The sequence below is a fragment of the Talpa europaea genome, assembly GCF_964194135.1.
Source record: "Talpa europaea genome assembly, chromosome: 12".
Lineage (NCBI taxonomy): Eukaryota > Metazoa > Chordata > Mammalia > Eulipotyphla > Talpidae > Talpa > Talpa europaea.
Window position 1 is genome coordinate 22,281,022 of NC_140079.1, and position 15,421 is coordinate 22,296,442.

Genomic DNA, 15,421 nt, shown 5'->3' on the forward strand with positions numbered 1-15,421 from the left:
AGTCTGAGCGCCCTGAGTGCAGCCTCCAACATGGTCATTAACACATTGCACTACAAGGAGCTACTCGTGTGTCTGTTTCCTTCTCGAAAGCTGTTGATTCTCTAAGAGCAAGGCCCACGCGCCTTGCCTCTGTGTGCCCAGTGATGGTACATGCCTGGCACACAGCTGCTATTTAGCCGAGAGGAACTGAACTTACTAGGAGGGTTAGAGACCACAGTGGAACCCCAGAGAACCAGGATGGCTGCAGAGGAAGCCAGCCTGAATGAAAGTTAAACAGGAAATTCCAGCTAAGCTTAAAACCTGTGATTCTGAGAGGGGCTGAAAATCCTGAGCGACCTGCAAATGGGGCCAGCTGGAGTCTCCCCGGAGCCAGCAAGGGGACCAGAGGCTGTGGCCCCTACACAGGCACTGACAGTCAAACTTGAGAGCAGAAAGCTACACTCAATAAGCTCTTGGTTTTGGTTTTATTTGGTTTCCTGCTAAGCGTTCCATAGGAGGAGGAGATGAGGGAGGAAAGAATAGAAGAAGAGAGAAAAAGAGTGTGAGGAAGGATTGTTCCTTTTCCTCACACAATCTGGAAAAGGGTGCTTTCTTTTCCAAATCGCCGTTAAAGGCATGTGGGCATCTCTGTGACCCTGGTGGCTGGATAAGCTGTGGCCGACCAAACCAGCTGCAAACCCCAAACACAAGAGAGCTGAGGGCAGACAGTGGGCAGAATCCCAGTGACCCATTTGGAGCCAAGCAAGGCCATCAGTGGGTGCTGCTGGATCCTCCCCAGTTGGCTAATTTCCTCACAGCTGCTTCCCTGATTTTTTGATGAGCAGTTGTTTTTATCTGATTTGCGCTGTCCTTCCCCATCATTATCAGGATGGGAGAATTTGCATTATTTTTCACGTTCTACTATGAATGACCCCCAGATGTAATTGGGAAATTGGGGCCAGGATCTGAAGCCATATGTATGTTCTCATATGACAGAACCCCAGCCATTCACATGTCCCCCTGATTCTAACCTCAAAGGTTCCATCCAAATGATGAGTTGCTAGAATCCAATGGCCTTTGAGTTAAAGGGATACTCCCCTTTTATCAGCTCAAGGTCTCAAGCAATTTCTGCTAACTTCTGAGTCACTATGAGGGGAGCAGCTGTTCAGGCGCTGCCTGGTGTTTGGGGTCCACCCCGCACACCCCCATCGCCCTTGGCATTGGCCCCATTGATGGACGGTGGAGGTGGGAGCTCTATGGCAACAGTGGGGTGGAGAGGGGGAGATGAGTTCTGCCACTGCCCATGTTCAGTCTGTTATGTGGGCAGAGTTCTGGGAACAAACTCAACCCAAGTTGTCAGCCCGGGGGTGGGTGAAGGACCAGCTGAGCGCTGCCTATGGCTTGTGACCTCAGGAAAGCAGTGATTTTACTACTCCTGCGGCCTCCTCCCTAGAGAATCATAACTATTTCAGAGCAGTAACTACTTTCTAGAAACTTCAAAAAAAAAATCTTTATAGTACAAGACTACCCATAAGTTCTTTCTCAAGTCTAACTTGCACCCTTGTGCTGGAGCTAAAACTATATTTTGTCTGACCCTCACTAGAGAAGGTGCATCAGACGCGATCACCTTCCAGAAAACTAAAGGTCTTCCAAGCCAATCTTCTCCAGAAAAATGAATTTGGATTCCTTAATCTTTCATCACAGCCTTATCATCAAAACTTTTCATTATTCTTCTCAATTATATCTTGAAGCTGTCTCCAAAATTTGCCTTTTGAGTTATGAAGATCATAACCTAATTAGATCTTGCATTTCCAGAGGCTATTCCTGGTGCTTAAGGAAAAATAAATAAAATTTCAGTCCAATAGATTTCATTGGGGGAAGGGCCTAGAAAAATAGAAATTGGATCCTTTATATAAATAGCACATTGTACCACAAATGAGTTTTCCTTTTCCCAATTGTTTTTGAAACAATGGGTCTTGCTTTGGTGAATTTAATCCCTCAGAGATCCTAACCACTAAAGGGCCATGATTTGTGTTTATTTGTGGGTGGGTAGCTTCAGGATCTGAAAGAAAGCAAGATGTGTGGCCTCTGATGGTCTCAGAAGCAGTAAGGGGGAACAGGAATGGCAACCTGGCAGTAATTAAGCACGTTATCCAGGCGCGTGGGAATAGGGATGTGAGTGGGAAGTCTCTATGGTTCTAGCCTTTTCTGCCCCATTTGGTTTTGAGCAATTCAGATGAGGTTCTATGACTTCATCTTAGCTGCAATTTTTTTTAACCTGACCATTTGGAATTTGTGCTCAGATCTTCAGTGTGGGCATCATATCTTTCAGCCGTGGGGCAGTGCTACAGAACCTGGCCTTCACCCAGGCAGTACCTTAGCTAGACTGCTGTGATCGCACTACTCCTACCCCTGGGATTCCCTCGTACAAGATGAAGTTGGGCTCACTTCTGATCTGACCCTCTGTGAGTCTAGCACATCAGCATTCCCGTTGCCCCGTAGAGGGACCAGGAAAAGGAAGGAGTTGGACTCAGCAGCCAAGTAGGAAAAGGAAGCTTTAAGGACCATTTAACTAGAATTCCCTCCCATCTCTTCTGTTCCCTTCCCCCCAACCCCAAACCCTGAATCACTATAGTATAAAAGGGTGGGACTGAGCATTTATTGATAACCTCCAAGATGGCAGCTCCAAATCAAGGAACTGTCAATATACAACTCTTACTAAAGAGTGGATGTACTGGTATCCTCCACCACCACTGCCCCACCCACCCCGCCCACAGGCATCTCCATTCTCCAGGTCTTACCTGAAATGTCACTTCCTCGGTGGAGCCTGGCCCAGCCCAGTTTAGCAATCCTGTCCGATATCCCTATGGTTCCTCATGCTTTCCCTTCTTTGCATTTACCACCCATGTAATTAAATAATCAGCTACATAGTTCATACTTTCATGCCAGCTGGACTAAAAGCTCTGAGGACAGGAACCATATACTTCTTGGTTTTTATTAGATTCCTGGAACCTAGTCTAACTGATAAAATAATAAAGTATTGATTGAGTAGCCATAAGCATGTATGCATGACCGGATAGGTGAAGGGTAAAGCTGGATGCAAGCTTCCAGCCGCTCCACCTGTTTGCCCAGGCACCTGTGATAGTGCCCCCACTCCACCCCCAGACTTGGGGCTGTTCCTCCAGCAGTGGGTGTATAGTGGTGTGGCAGGGGTCATCCTCTCACCCAGTGCTCTGTGTTCCCAAAGATATGTATAATATAGCAGAGACCACGGATGTAGCCTGAGAGGGGGGTGGAGGTTGGATGTGGTGGGAGGAGGCACCGAACCGAACCAAATCAATTGTCCTCCTGGGCACTGAGCCCCACTTTCTAACACACTTTGCCACATTTTTTGGAAACACTTTATAGGGGATCTGGGTCAGGAAGAATAAGTGGGTGAGAAGGAAGGAAAAACAAAGGCTTGACAACCTTTAGGGAAGCAAAAATAAAACACTAATGTGGAAACTACTGAAAATAGACTGCCTGGGCTGTGGGGCTGCAGGCAAATCCAATACTAATTACATGGAAATTAATCACTAGTCCTAACTTATACAGGCCTTGAATCTGACCCTGGGGGGATCCCGGTTCAGGTGTCTCCCCAACACCACCTGAAGGCTTCTCCAGTGCCCACTTCACACCCAATTCCTGCCACTGCAGTGGGAGAAGCCAATAAGAGGCTAAAAATACTAACAATAGAAATCTGATTTCTCCTTCCAGACAAAAAGCCTTGGCATCCACAGGAGGAAGAAGTGTTCAGGCGGCATGTGACTGGTTGGTATGAAATAAATAAATTGAGAAAATAGCATATAATTAACTCTAAGTGCATGTGGATGAGCAGAGATGTGCAGCCTTTCTCTCAGAGACCCTTCCAGGCGGCGCAGAGCCAAAAGATCACATGACAAGCCCATGCACAAGCCAGTTGCTTCCCCTGCCCTGGCCAAGCAGGCTTCTCCTTAGAGCTGTTGAAAGAAATCCAGAGCATTCCCAAGATAGCACCCCATAACAATACCCGCCCTACTCCAGTCACTTAAACGTACACTTGATGTGTGTGGGTGTTGGGCAAGTCAATTTAGAAGAAATCTTACTTCCAGGATGTCACTAGCCAGGGCAGCCCCCCTGGCGAGGTTTCCCTTGTCATTGGAGGCACAAGGGTTTAATCACAGGCTGAACTGAAGGGGCACACAGGGTTGGGACTGTAGTGGTGGACTAGGGAAGGACTTGGAGTTTATTGTAAAAATGCTCCCTCCTGGAGAGTGGCTTTAGGATTGTTTTTTTAAGATTTATTTTTATTTATGCATACAAGAACTGGGGTGTAGGCCAGAGGTGCTGGGGGTGAGAGGATTCACCAGAGACAGAGTGGGGAGCAGAACAGGCAGATCTACTGAAATACACTGCTGAGGGGAGCAGCGGCTGAGACAGGAGAGGTCTGCTGTGCCATGTGGGTTGCCTCCCTGGCCAGGGATCAAGCTCATGTGGCAGTGGCTGGCGATAGCTTGGAAGTGCTGATACTTTAACCCCTTTGCCATCAGCGAGGCCCGGCTTTAGAATTTTTTTAGGGAGTTATAGGATGACTGCAGTCTGACAGGCAGAAGAGAAGTTGATGCATCTGAGAGTTGGCTACAAAGTGTGTGAGCTTCAAGGGTAGATTGTTAAAGTACAGACGTGAAATCCTTCCCCATCTATGGGGGGTAGGAGAGGTGGAGGGTGGATCTCTCTCTCTGTACTTTCTTCCCTTCCATTGTTCTCACACAAAGTTTTCTGGGCTTCCTTGTCCCCTGCAGGTTGTTCTCACACGTGGGCGACCCCTTCCTGGACGACCCGCTGCCCCGAGAGTATGTGCTCTACCTCCGCCCCACGGGCCCCCTGGCCCAAAAGCTCTCCGACTTCTGGCAGCAATCAAAGCAGATCTGCGGGAAGAACAAGGCACACAACATCTTCCCCCACATAACCCTCTGCCAGTTCTTCATGGTGAGTCGCCATACCAGGCCCCTGTCAGGGGTCAATGTGCAGGGCCCGGTGGGAATGGTCCGGGGCTCCAAGAGTCAGACTGGCCCTCAGGGGCTCAGAGGTCCTCTAGGCTCACCCACTGCTCTTCCTGTGGTCCGCTGAGGCCCAGGAGCACCAGGGTGGTGCCGTGGCCTGCAGCCCCGAGGGTCACATTGGTGCGGTGGCCACAGCAGGAATGAGACACCACCCCACTTCACCCACATCTGTGGTCCACTTTTCCACTCTCAAAGAAAGAATGGAAACTAGCGAGCTGAGAACAAGAAACCCAGTCTACAGACAGGGAAGGCGACATCAGCCACACGAACACCGTGCAAGGTTGAGCTCACGAGCTCTTTCTAGAGACGGAGGAGGCGCCTTTCTGCTGTAGTTACCTGGCCCACTTCTAGCCGCCATGAGGCTTATTTAAGCACTACATTAAAACCCCCTCACTATAATTAATGTAAATACATTTCATCTATTTTAGGTCTCTGTAGAGGCCCAGGTGTATTCAAGATGAGGCAGAATGGTAGCATTTTCAGACAATCTCTTTTTTAAATATTTTGGGTGGTTGTTTTTCAGATTCTCTCTCGCTTTCCTTTTAGGTAAAAATATGTTCCTAACACCTTCTTTTTACCATTCACTCTGCAAATTAAGATGATTATCACTTCCTCTTACTCATCCCAGGATCTTTCTCAAAGACATTCAGAGTTTGAGAGACACTCATTCTTTTCTCCAAGCTCTGGAGCAGGTAGGAGGAGGCTGTCACTGCTCAGAGCTTCGTTCTTCCCAACCACCATGGGGGTGGACGCAGAGCAAGTTTTGATCATCTAAGTGGAAGACAAAAAGGCTCAGATGATGCGAAACAGTGGGAAACACACAGCAACTTCTCCTGGGGTGTCTTGTGCTCCCCCATGTTCTCTTGACCCTGAACAGGACCGCCTGGCATATCAGAGCAGGCAGGGGGTGGGGAGTCTGCAGTCCTCTCTCCTCACAGGCAGAAGTGGTGGGTCAGTCATGACATCGCAGCCTCCTGCCCTGGACTCCAGGCGCCAAATGCCAAGGAGCAGCACACGCCTGGCTCCCCTGGTCTCTGAATGGAGCCTCTTATTTCCCTGCCAGTGTGAAGACAGCAAGGTGGACGCCCTGGGGGAGGTCTTGCAGACCACCGTCAGTCGCTGGAAGTGTAAGTTCTCGGCCCCACTTCCCCTGGAGCTCTATACCTCCTCCAACTTCATCGGCCTCTTTGTGAAGGAGGACAGTGCCGAGGTCCTCAAGAAGTTTGCTGCTGACTTTGCTGCGGAGGCTGCATCCAAAACCGGTGAGCAGAGCTGTCCGACCAGCCTGGGTCCTGCTCATCAAAACGCTGGGAAGGAAAGGGATGGGGAAGGATCTTAGAAGTGGGATGGAGTCGGAGGGGCAGGGTCCTGCAGGAGGGTGGAACATAAAGAAACCGCTGCTCCTGCATGAGTCCTTGTCCTTGCAAAAAATAGGACGCTACTGCTTTGCTCACCTTCTGGAGAGACGCCCAGTGCCTGCTCCCCAACACCCAGGTTGAAAGGACACACATCACTGCTCCACATTGAACATAAACCTGTTCCTTTCTAGCACCACCATCTCCTCCCAGTTCAGAATTCAGAAGCCTGCCTGCTTCCTCGCAAACCTCCTCCCCTGCGGGCATTTAGCTGGGTGTCTCTCCATTTACTCTGTGAGGGGTGGCCAGTGCAGAGAGCAGAGTAGAAGCATGTAGTATCAAATAGTAAAATTCATTGAGCCCATCAATGCTCTTCAACCTGCTGGAACCCACAGAAGACCCCCACACCTGCGAGCTCAGGACAGAATCCAGAGGCAAATGCATAGCTGGAGACCCCAGGTTGCCCCCCACCCCAGCCCATCGTGTAGAGCACCATGGGGCAAGAGCCAAGTAAAGCCACACTCTTTCCTTTTAGTCTCCTGACTTAGGCCGGTAGGTCACCTGCCCGTGTTCCTGGGTGCTGTTTCCAGCCCCAGCTTGGGCCCTGGTGCTCATTTTCTTCTTTATCAGGACAGTCCCTAGCCCCAGTCAGGGCTGGGGACCTTCTGGGGAGCCTGTGATCGGGGCCCAGCATCAGGGAGCAGCTTGCAGCTAGGTCTCCACTCAAGAGACACTGCCTCTTTTTCAGACCATGCCTCCCCAGACACCCCTTTCACTCCAGGACTAGGCTCCACCCTGGCTTTGTTAGGAGCCTAATATTTCAGAGAAATGGCATAATAGAGAGGCAAAGTATTTCTTGTTCCCATCTCTCTACTCAGGAAAATGTCTCCGTTTCATCCCACAGTAGCTATTGTCAAAGCCACTAAACCTCCCACAAGAACCAAAACTAATGTTGCAGCCACAAAACCCAAATCCTTCACAACTGAGTAAAGATCTCAGCCTGGATTGTGGCTGATATGTATTTTTTTTTTTTTTTTTGGCTTCCCCATCTATTTTTTTTCCCCTTTCAAAACTGTATTGATTTGCCATTCATTTACAAAAATGTTTGAGAGTCCAACTTCATTCCTCAACATGAGCACATGCTTCCTGGAAAAGCGCATATTGTGGTTCTTGCTGGCTTTCCTTATAGGAAAGGGCAGAGCCAGTTCAAGAACACACAGTCAATTTACCAACTTGTGGTTGTGCCCTGGTGGCGCCCCCTGGTGGTGATTTGGAGAACTGGGTGGCCCTGCCCCCTGTTACTGGCCGGTCCTCAGGTCTTTTCCCTAGAACTTAAGTCTTGGTATTTAGAGTTTTTGGCACCTCTGACTCCTTTAAGTAGATTTAGTGTCATCCTCCACGCTAGGTGGCTAAGGCAATATGTTGATGTGTATCTGTTATTTAACAAGGCTTTGGAACAAGATGCACAGCCCTCATCTTGTGGGGTTTATACCAAAGAAATGCAATGCTGTGTGATAAAGTACTCAGATCCAAAGAGGCAACTTATACTTCTGTGTGTCTTGAGCTGGCCCCTTCACTCTTCAATTCCCTAGATACCTTCTAGTTGCATCTTTTTCAGTTCTAGCTCAAACCTTAAATTCATCTCCCCAAATTAATGAAGTATGAAAGAGAGGTAAAACTCCTCCAACATGTAAGTAGGATGGCTGGTTTTGTTTGTTATGAAGCCTTAGAAACAGACTGCATACTTGAAGCCAATAGTCCTCAACTAGGGGTGATTTTGCACCCCCTAGGGCATTTGGCAAGTCATTTTTGATTGTCGCAAATGGAGGGGGCGTTTTCCTGGCATCTAGTGGTAGAGAACTGGGGTGCTGCTAAAAACTCCATCATTCACAGATCTGTACCCCCAAACAAGAATCATTTGACCCAAAATGCTATTGGGAAATCCTGTCCTAAACTTTGAAAGTACTCCATCTTTCCCCTCATTTCTCCATCAGAGTCACCCAGAAGCTAAGAGACTTGATTTCAAAACAAAGGCAATAGAACTTTTGGAGTCATGCAATTATGATTTCTGTTCTTTATTTCTATATAAGTTAGCACATCCTGATAGGTCTCAGTTTCCTCATCTGCATGGTGGGATTGGTAATTAATTGGAGTTGCTATGAGGAGGAGCCAACCATGATTGCCTCGCAACAAATCCAAAGGTCCCACAGGAAAGCCATGGATAAAAGCTGCATGATTATCTCATACGGGGTGTGTGGATTCAGCATCTATTGCCCTCTTGCCTTCTGCCAGTGGAGGAGAGGAACAGCTTTGGGTGACAGAGGGTCTTCCTTCTTAGCTGGAAAGCAGAATTTATCAGGGCACCTTTCTATTTCCTAAGTCTTCATCATTGCTTTTATGACCACATCCTAGTAACTGACCTTTCCTTACTCTTTCCAGAAGTACATGTGGAACCTCATAAGAAGCAGCTGCATGTGACACTGGCTTACCACTTCCAAGCGAGTCACCTACCCACCCTGGAGAAACTAGCCCAGAACATTGATGTCAAACTTGGGTGCGACTGGGTGGCCACCATATTCTCGCGGGACATCCGATTCGCTAACCACGAGGTAGGCCTCACTGTCACTCCTGACTTCCTGGGTGCAATCAGAATTAGGAGCACTTGATGCTCGCTGCTGCAGAGAAATGGGCACCAGAGGCAAGCAAAGCAGTGAGTGCAGACCAGGAGTCCACTGGCCTGGGATCTTGCCCAGACTCTGCCCAACTCACTGGGAGGCTGCGAGCTTGTAACCCTCCATCTTGAGTTCCAAGTGGCTCATGTGTATAACATACCTATCGTTTTCTCTATCCTGCCAGTCTTGCTAGAAGGAGATAGAGATGAAATGGGAGAATAGAGAGGAAAACTATGTTGGAAAATTTTCAAATATTAGATCAATTCATGGTTTGACAGATGATGTTATCCTGATCTTAGGTGAGGAGAGCACATTGATAGAAAAATCTGAAATCACATGATCTACATGCTTGCTGAATGTCATGCTAGGTATGTGGGAATGTTCTAGAATCTTAAGGAACTTTGATCCAGCAGGGGAGGGAGAACAATTGAAGCACATGGTAAGTGTTTGTGGCATTGCAGGGACTCACTGAGTTCTGGGCAGGTAAGAAGACCAGCACAGTCCTTGCCTCTTTCTCTTGAGGGAATCAGCATTGCTTTCTAGGACAACCTCATGCCATCTCTGAAGAGTAACACTGTCTCTTTTTTCCTGAAGCAGAAGCTGAGACAGGTTTAGTGGTTGGCCCAAAGCTAAAGCCAGTGCCTGGGGATTCTGACCAGTGAAAGTGGTTAATCCTTCTTTAAAAAAAAAAAAAAAAAACAGAAAAAGAAAGAAAAAACACTTAGTTTGAAGGATTAGTCATCCACTTAACTTTATTTATTGAACAATACTTAGTTCTTTAACTGACATTAACATTGTTGTTAGTTTACAGTCTTAACATCTTTTATAGACATTTTATTTCAATGTGAGCTACAGAAGCTTGGGTTCTGGAACAGGCAGCCTGGTCATTGTTTTGTAAGTGCCAGGAAGAGCTGACTGTGACAAAGCTCCAGGCCTGGGCATGTGGTCCGTGTGGCAGGGACATGCAGGCTTGGCCTGACTCTGCTGCGAATGTCATGTCCTTCTGAGTCATTTGATGCATGTTTCTGTAAAGACACTAGGAGACTGGGTCTAAACTTATGAATTCTGACACCTCCTGGAATTGCTTAGTCTTACAGGTAACGAGAGAGGTCTGGCCAATAGGATTTCTTTGGAGGGCAAAGAAAAAGTCAAGGGTTGCATGCAGAGGAACTGTCAGAAGTCACCTTTCCAAGGGAAGGAGGTGGCAGTGGAATTTTACAAGGAATATCTTCTAATCAACACTGCCCTCCAGTTAACACAAAGGGTAATTGCTTTTCTGCCTGACCCACATTCTGTTCAATTGGCACTGAGGGAAAGAGGCAGCCAGTGCCCACAATGAATTATTTTCTAAAAATAACTTGGCCTCTTTTATCTTGTATTTGTAAAAGCTCATTTATACTGTTCCTTCTGATAACTCACCTCAGCCCCTTTAACAGAGACCTCCCCTCTGCGGTCATTTGGCTTTGCCCAAGCCCCCCTGCACAGGTAAGTCTCATCTTGCCTGCCTTCTCCCTCACTCTGCCCCTAGGAGGCAGGTCTGGCTGATTGCTGTAATGAGGTGACAGATGTCCAGAGAAGGGAAGAGGCAAGGACACACAGCAAGGCACAGTGCTGCTCAGGAAAAAGCCCAGGCCTCACCTCTCCACTGTGAGATCTTGACTTAATTGGGACTCACAGGTGCCTATTAGCACTTCACACGGTCTCTTCCACTTATAAAACTGGCACAGCCCCATGCGATTTCTATGACAATCAGTAGAAATCTAAAGGATGGAGTTACACAAAGAGCATACATTTTAGAATCTGGCACCCATGGCCTCAGATTCTTTGCTCCAGCACTTTTGCAGTGATCAGAGGCATGTTTACAATGCTCTACCTGTCCTTGGTTTTCTCATGAGTAAAGTAGTTATGATCTCTTGCTGGGTTAGATAAAAGGGTGCATGGAAAGACCCAAACATAAAACCCAGTACAGAGTGGTTGCGTCGCCACAAATCTAAGAGTAAAAAGGGCATTGGAAGCCACGAGGCTCAGTCCCTCTTATCACATCGAGCTGCCACTGCCCTTCCCAAGGTGTCAGCCGGGAAACTGAGTGTGGTGCCCATGCAGGAAGGGAGAAAAGCATACTAGAGATAGACTCAAGAAGATACTAAACAGCAAACGGCAGAGTTAAAGAAATACAGTGCAAAGCTATGCATGTGTCCTGAGAACTCATGTGTAGGTGAGTGGGGAAAAAAGTTGCAGGGACACAGGCAGCAGGTCTGGTTTTGGGTTTGCTGCAGTACCCTAATTCTCATATTTCTTGGTGAGTCAGGTGTGTGTTGTCCAGCCTCTCTGCTGGGCCTCCGTAGTCCTGGGGCTACAATTCTCTCCCTGTGATAGGGAGGATGAGCTGTCCCTGAAGCCGCTTGGAGTGTCTCATAGGAAAAGCTTCATTTGCCCAGACTCTGCTGTGTCTGAGTGTCTAAGGGGCACCAGTTCAGACTCACTCACCTTGACACGGTGCTTCCCTCCACCCTGTTCCAGGAAAAGGGGTGTTCCTTTTGGTGGATCATGACAATCGTAGCTTTGAGATTTAAGAGATTCCTCGTGAATCTTTGAGCTGTTTTAACAACCCAGCAGAACACCTTTCTGTTTAGCTTGGGAAACTGGTTTGAGTATTTGTAGGCAGGGGAGAGGGGAAGGGTTAGGCAGAGAGGGAGAAGATCTGGAGCTGAAAGATGTTAAGTAAAATTAAGAAGAAACAGTACTGCCCTCAATAGAAGGAAAATCGGAAATCTAGTGGCATAATCAAGCTCTATGCATTATCACTTTTAATCCTCTGGGAAAAATCCCATTTAACTGTTTCCTTTCATTAGAGCCTTCCAGAAGGAAATTTCTTTCCCTGGAAAAGTTTCTGATGTGTAACCTTGATACCAGTGAGCTGATTAGTATATAGACCTACCAGCTCAGGGTCAGCTAGAAGGGAAATTGGGAGTCATGGTGCACCACAATGAATTGTGCCCCTTTTGTATACAAGGCTTTGTCCTAAGGACTCTTCTAAGATCATCTCATTTAACTTTTATAGTCCTGTAAAATAATACTTGACGTGGAAACCGAAGCTAAATAAAATTAGAAACCTGAATGTGGGACCTAGAATGGCTAGCCTGCTCTGGTGCCTTGAGGCTTGTAGGAAAATCTGTGAAAATGGCTCTATCTTTGTGTGTAAAACAAATATTACTGAGGTCGCCTGCTATTGTTTTCCAAAGTATCTTCAGGCTGTGATATTTATTTATACCAGGAAAGGAGACCCAAAAAAGTGGAATCAATCAGCATGGCCTGTGGTTGGTCCTGGGGGCTTTTCTAAACCCAGAAAAGGGAACACATGTTCTCCATCTGGGCAGTGATGAAAGCCTGTTACACCCTGACATACACACTGATGACCATGAAAGATGATTTTATTTCAAGGTTGCTGTTGAAAATGTGGGTTTAAAGAAACTCCTTGAAGACAGTGACCACATCTCTTTCAAGAAGCTGAGTTGCATAAAGGGGAATGCTACAGTCCCACATTCTCCCTAGAGGCCAGTCGGCCCATTGGTAACCCCCAAATGGATGACTGGCTATCCCACAAGCTGGATTCCAAGTGTTTCTGTTGGTGCCTACCTGGTGGAGCAGGGAAGACCAGGTCCAACACACGAAGCCAGCGGTTTACCGGACAGCTGTGGCTTTTCAGATGAACTTCTCAAAATTGTATCTTATTCCTGAGGGGAAGAAAGGACACGCCTGAAGGAAGGTCTGGAACCATCCAGTAGCGCCAGGCCCCACCCATAATACCCTGAAAGAACAACACTTTCTGACCTGCCTCCAAAACTATGCAGCACCTGCAGTCCCTGGAGCCTCCTGTAAACTTCACATCTGGATGTGGATGCTATTAAATAGATGTGCCCCAGGGGCACGCCGAAGAATGGGTCACATGTGGGCCTCACCCATCCCCCTCTTTTTCAGACATTGCAGGTGATCTACCCTTACACACCACAGAATGACGATGAGCTGGAGCTGGTGCCTGGGGACTTCATCTTTATGTCTCCGATGGAGCAGACCAGTACCAGCGAGGGCTGGATCTACGGCACCTCCCTGACCACTGGCTGCTCTGGGCTCCTGCCTGAGAACTACATCACCAAGGCCGATGAATGCAGCACCTGGATATTTCATGGGTAAGCAGACCCTCAGTTCTTTGCTGTTGCTTTTTGAAGAACTTGTGATGGCAGAGCTTGAGGAGGTGACAGGGAAGTGGATTTGATCCTGGGCACACAGGGCAGTAGTCACAGCGATGGAGAAAAGAAAGTTGGGTTGTTTCCAAGCTGTCAGGAGGGGGCTGACTTGGGGCTTGAGAGCAGGGAGAGACAATTTGCCCTGCTTCACTCTGCCTGCCCCATTTGATGCAACTGTCTGAGTTTCTGGTCGGATACCAAACCAAGGCTGCTCGGCCCACCCCAGCACTGTTTTGGGGCTTCAGGGGTCTAGTCCCACAGCAGCTGGGCAGATCCCCACTGTGCCAGCAGGACTAGTCGTAAAGGACTTGATAGGGTCAGGAGACTAGACTGCCCCTCCTATGCCGGGTGGCCCTAGGAAGTGTCAGAGCTGACACACATGCCCAGATGACAGACTGCATGTAAGGAAATAGGTAGCACCCACAAGAGCTCTTCCCTGGTACTGGTCACTTCCCTCAGTACTGCTTGGTCCCTGTGTTCTATGGCCACCCTTCTCCAGAGAGAGAAACAAGAACAACCGTACCTTCTCTCTCTTCCACTGAGAATTTCTAAGCCAGACCTTCCCTGGTGCACGCAGCCATCTGGTTCTTGCCATGTGTGGCGTGGCTAGGAGCCAAGGGCACCGAGCACCAGCAGCGTGGTGTCTAAACGTCATTATTACCTCCACAAGAGATGCAGAGAGGGGCATGTTCGGTGAGTGTTTTGCCTGGAGGGAGAAAAGGAAAGACAGTCCCCGCCCCTAGTTAGCAGCAAGCAGACCACAAACCCAAGGATGGGAAAGAAAAAAGTTCTTCCTTAATAGTCCCTCCCCAGCCTTTCTGACTTCCTCCTCCTCAGCCTCCATCCACCCAGTGCACCTGCCATTTTGTAGCACAGGGTGGAGGGTCAAACCTGCCGCATGTTCCCCCCAAACATTTTCAGAAATGCTTCTGAACATCAACATAAGTTGGGTTTTCAAAAATCACCATTTTATCCCTATAAAAATAAGGCAAAATATACGTTAATAAACTGAGAGCGGAAAGATGATACACAGCTCCCAGATTACTCTCTTAAAAGTAGGGCTGTGACCAGGAAAGAGTAGATGTGATCAGCCCTGTCACCCCAGCCAAACCCACTGGTGCCTAAATTAGAGCGCAGGCTGGAACAGGGGTGAGTCTGAGTGACCTGAGTCACAGAACACTGGAAGGGCTAGTAAATGCTATTTTCCTGGGAACCGTCTGAATTTGGCACCAGCTTCTGCAGTCAACCCTGCGAAATGTGGGGAAATACTTACGTTAGGTCTTACGATGTTGCGATTAATAATATGAGTCCTTATTTCAAAAGTCTTGGATTTAAGTCCTAATGCACCAGTTGTGTGACCTTGGCCTATGTTACCTCTTAGCTTCTATTTGCTAATTTATAAAATGGAGATAATAATTGCACTTGCCTCAGAGGGGAGGTGTGGTGTGAGGCTGCAGTGGGAACTCAGAACAGCGCTGGACCCCAGGTAGCCATCAGCCTTAGGATCATTCTTTTTACCCCTAATGTCTTGTTTCCCAGTCCTCTTACATGCTTGTCAAATCAAATGTCTCTGCCACAAAAGTGATCCTATAGAAGAACTTTGCTTTTCTGTTTAACGCCAGAGGTGGAAGACAGGCCTTCCCTCACCGGAGTTACACACTCCTCACAGGGGCATGTAAACATGACCTGGACACCTTGATGGGAAGTTGGGAATTCAAGTAACAGTGGTCCTTCACAGCCCTTCCAACCCTGTCCTTTTCAGTTCTGAGTCCGCCCCCCTCACCCCAATACCCTCATTAGTGTCTTGCCTGGTTCTGAGTATCTCCAGATATTTGTCCATTGGTGAAGCTCTGGTGTCCTCCTACCTGGGGTGAGCTGATCTTCCTGGGCTTGCGTGCAGGCCTGGAGTACCCCAGCAAAGACCACCATCTCCCTGGTGCTAGTGTTCTTGGTGTCAGCTCAGCCTTCTTTCTAGCCTACCCTCAGCATCTGACTATTGTCACTGAAGCTCACAGCCCCAAACTCGCAGGGTGAGTCAGATCCTTTGGTTACGATGACAGTCAAGGAGGAGGGAGGCTGGCGCTGTCCTT

General features: G+C 48.1%; 1 protein-coding gene across 1 annotated transcript in view; it reads left to right on the forward strand.

The window, feature by feature from the left end:
• The window catches only part of UBASH3B (ubiquitin associated and SH3 domain containing B), a gene marked incomplete at both ends in the record, with an annotated part of 129,721 nt that overhangs the window by 96,911 nt on the left and 17,389 nt on the right, over window positions 1–15,421 (forward strand). Inside the window, 5 exons of the mRNA XM_084248998.1 lie at window positions 3,736–3,789; window positions 4,800–4,986; window positions 6,124–6,322; window positions 8,855–9,024; window positions 13,066–13,274. Of these exons, the coding sequence (XP_084105124.1) occupies window positions 3,736–3,789; window positions 4,800–4,986; window positions 6,124–6,322; window positions 8,855–9,024; window positions 13,066–13,274 (819 nt within the window). The remainder of the gene's footprint in view (window positions 1–3,735; window positions 3,790–4,799; window positions 4,987–6,123; window positions 6,323–8,854; window positions 9,025–13,065; window positions 13,275–15,421) is intronic.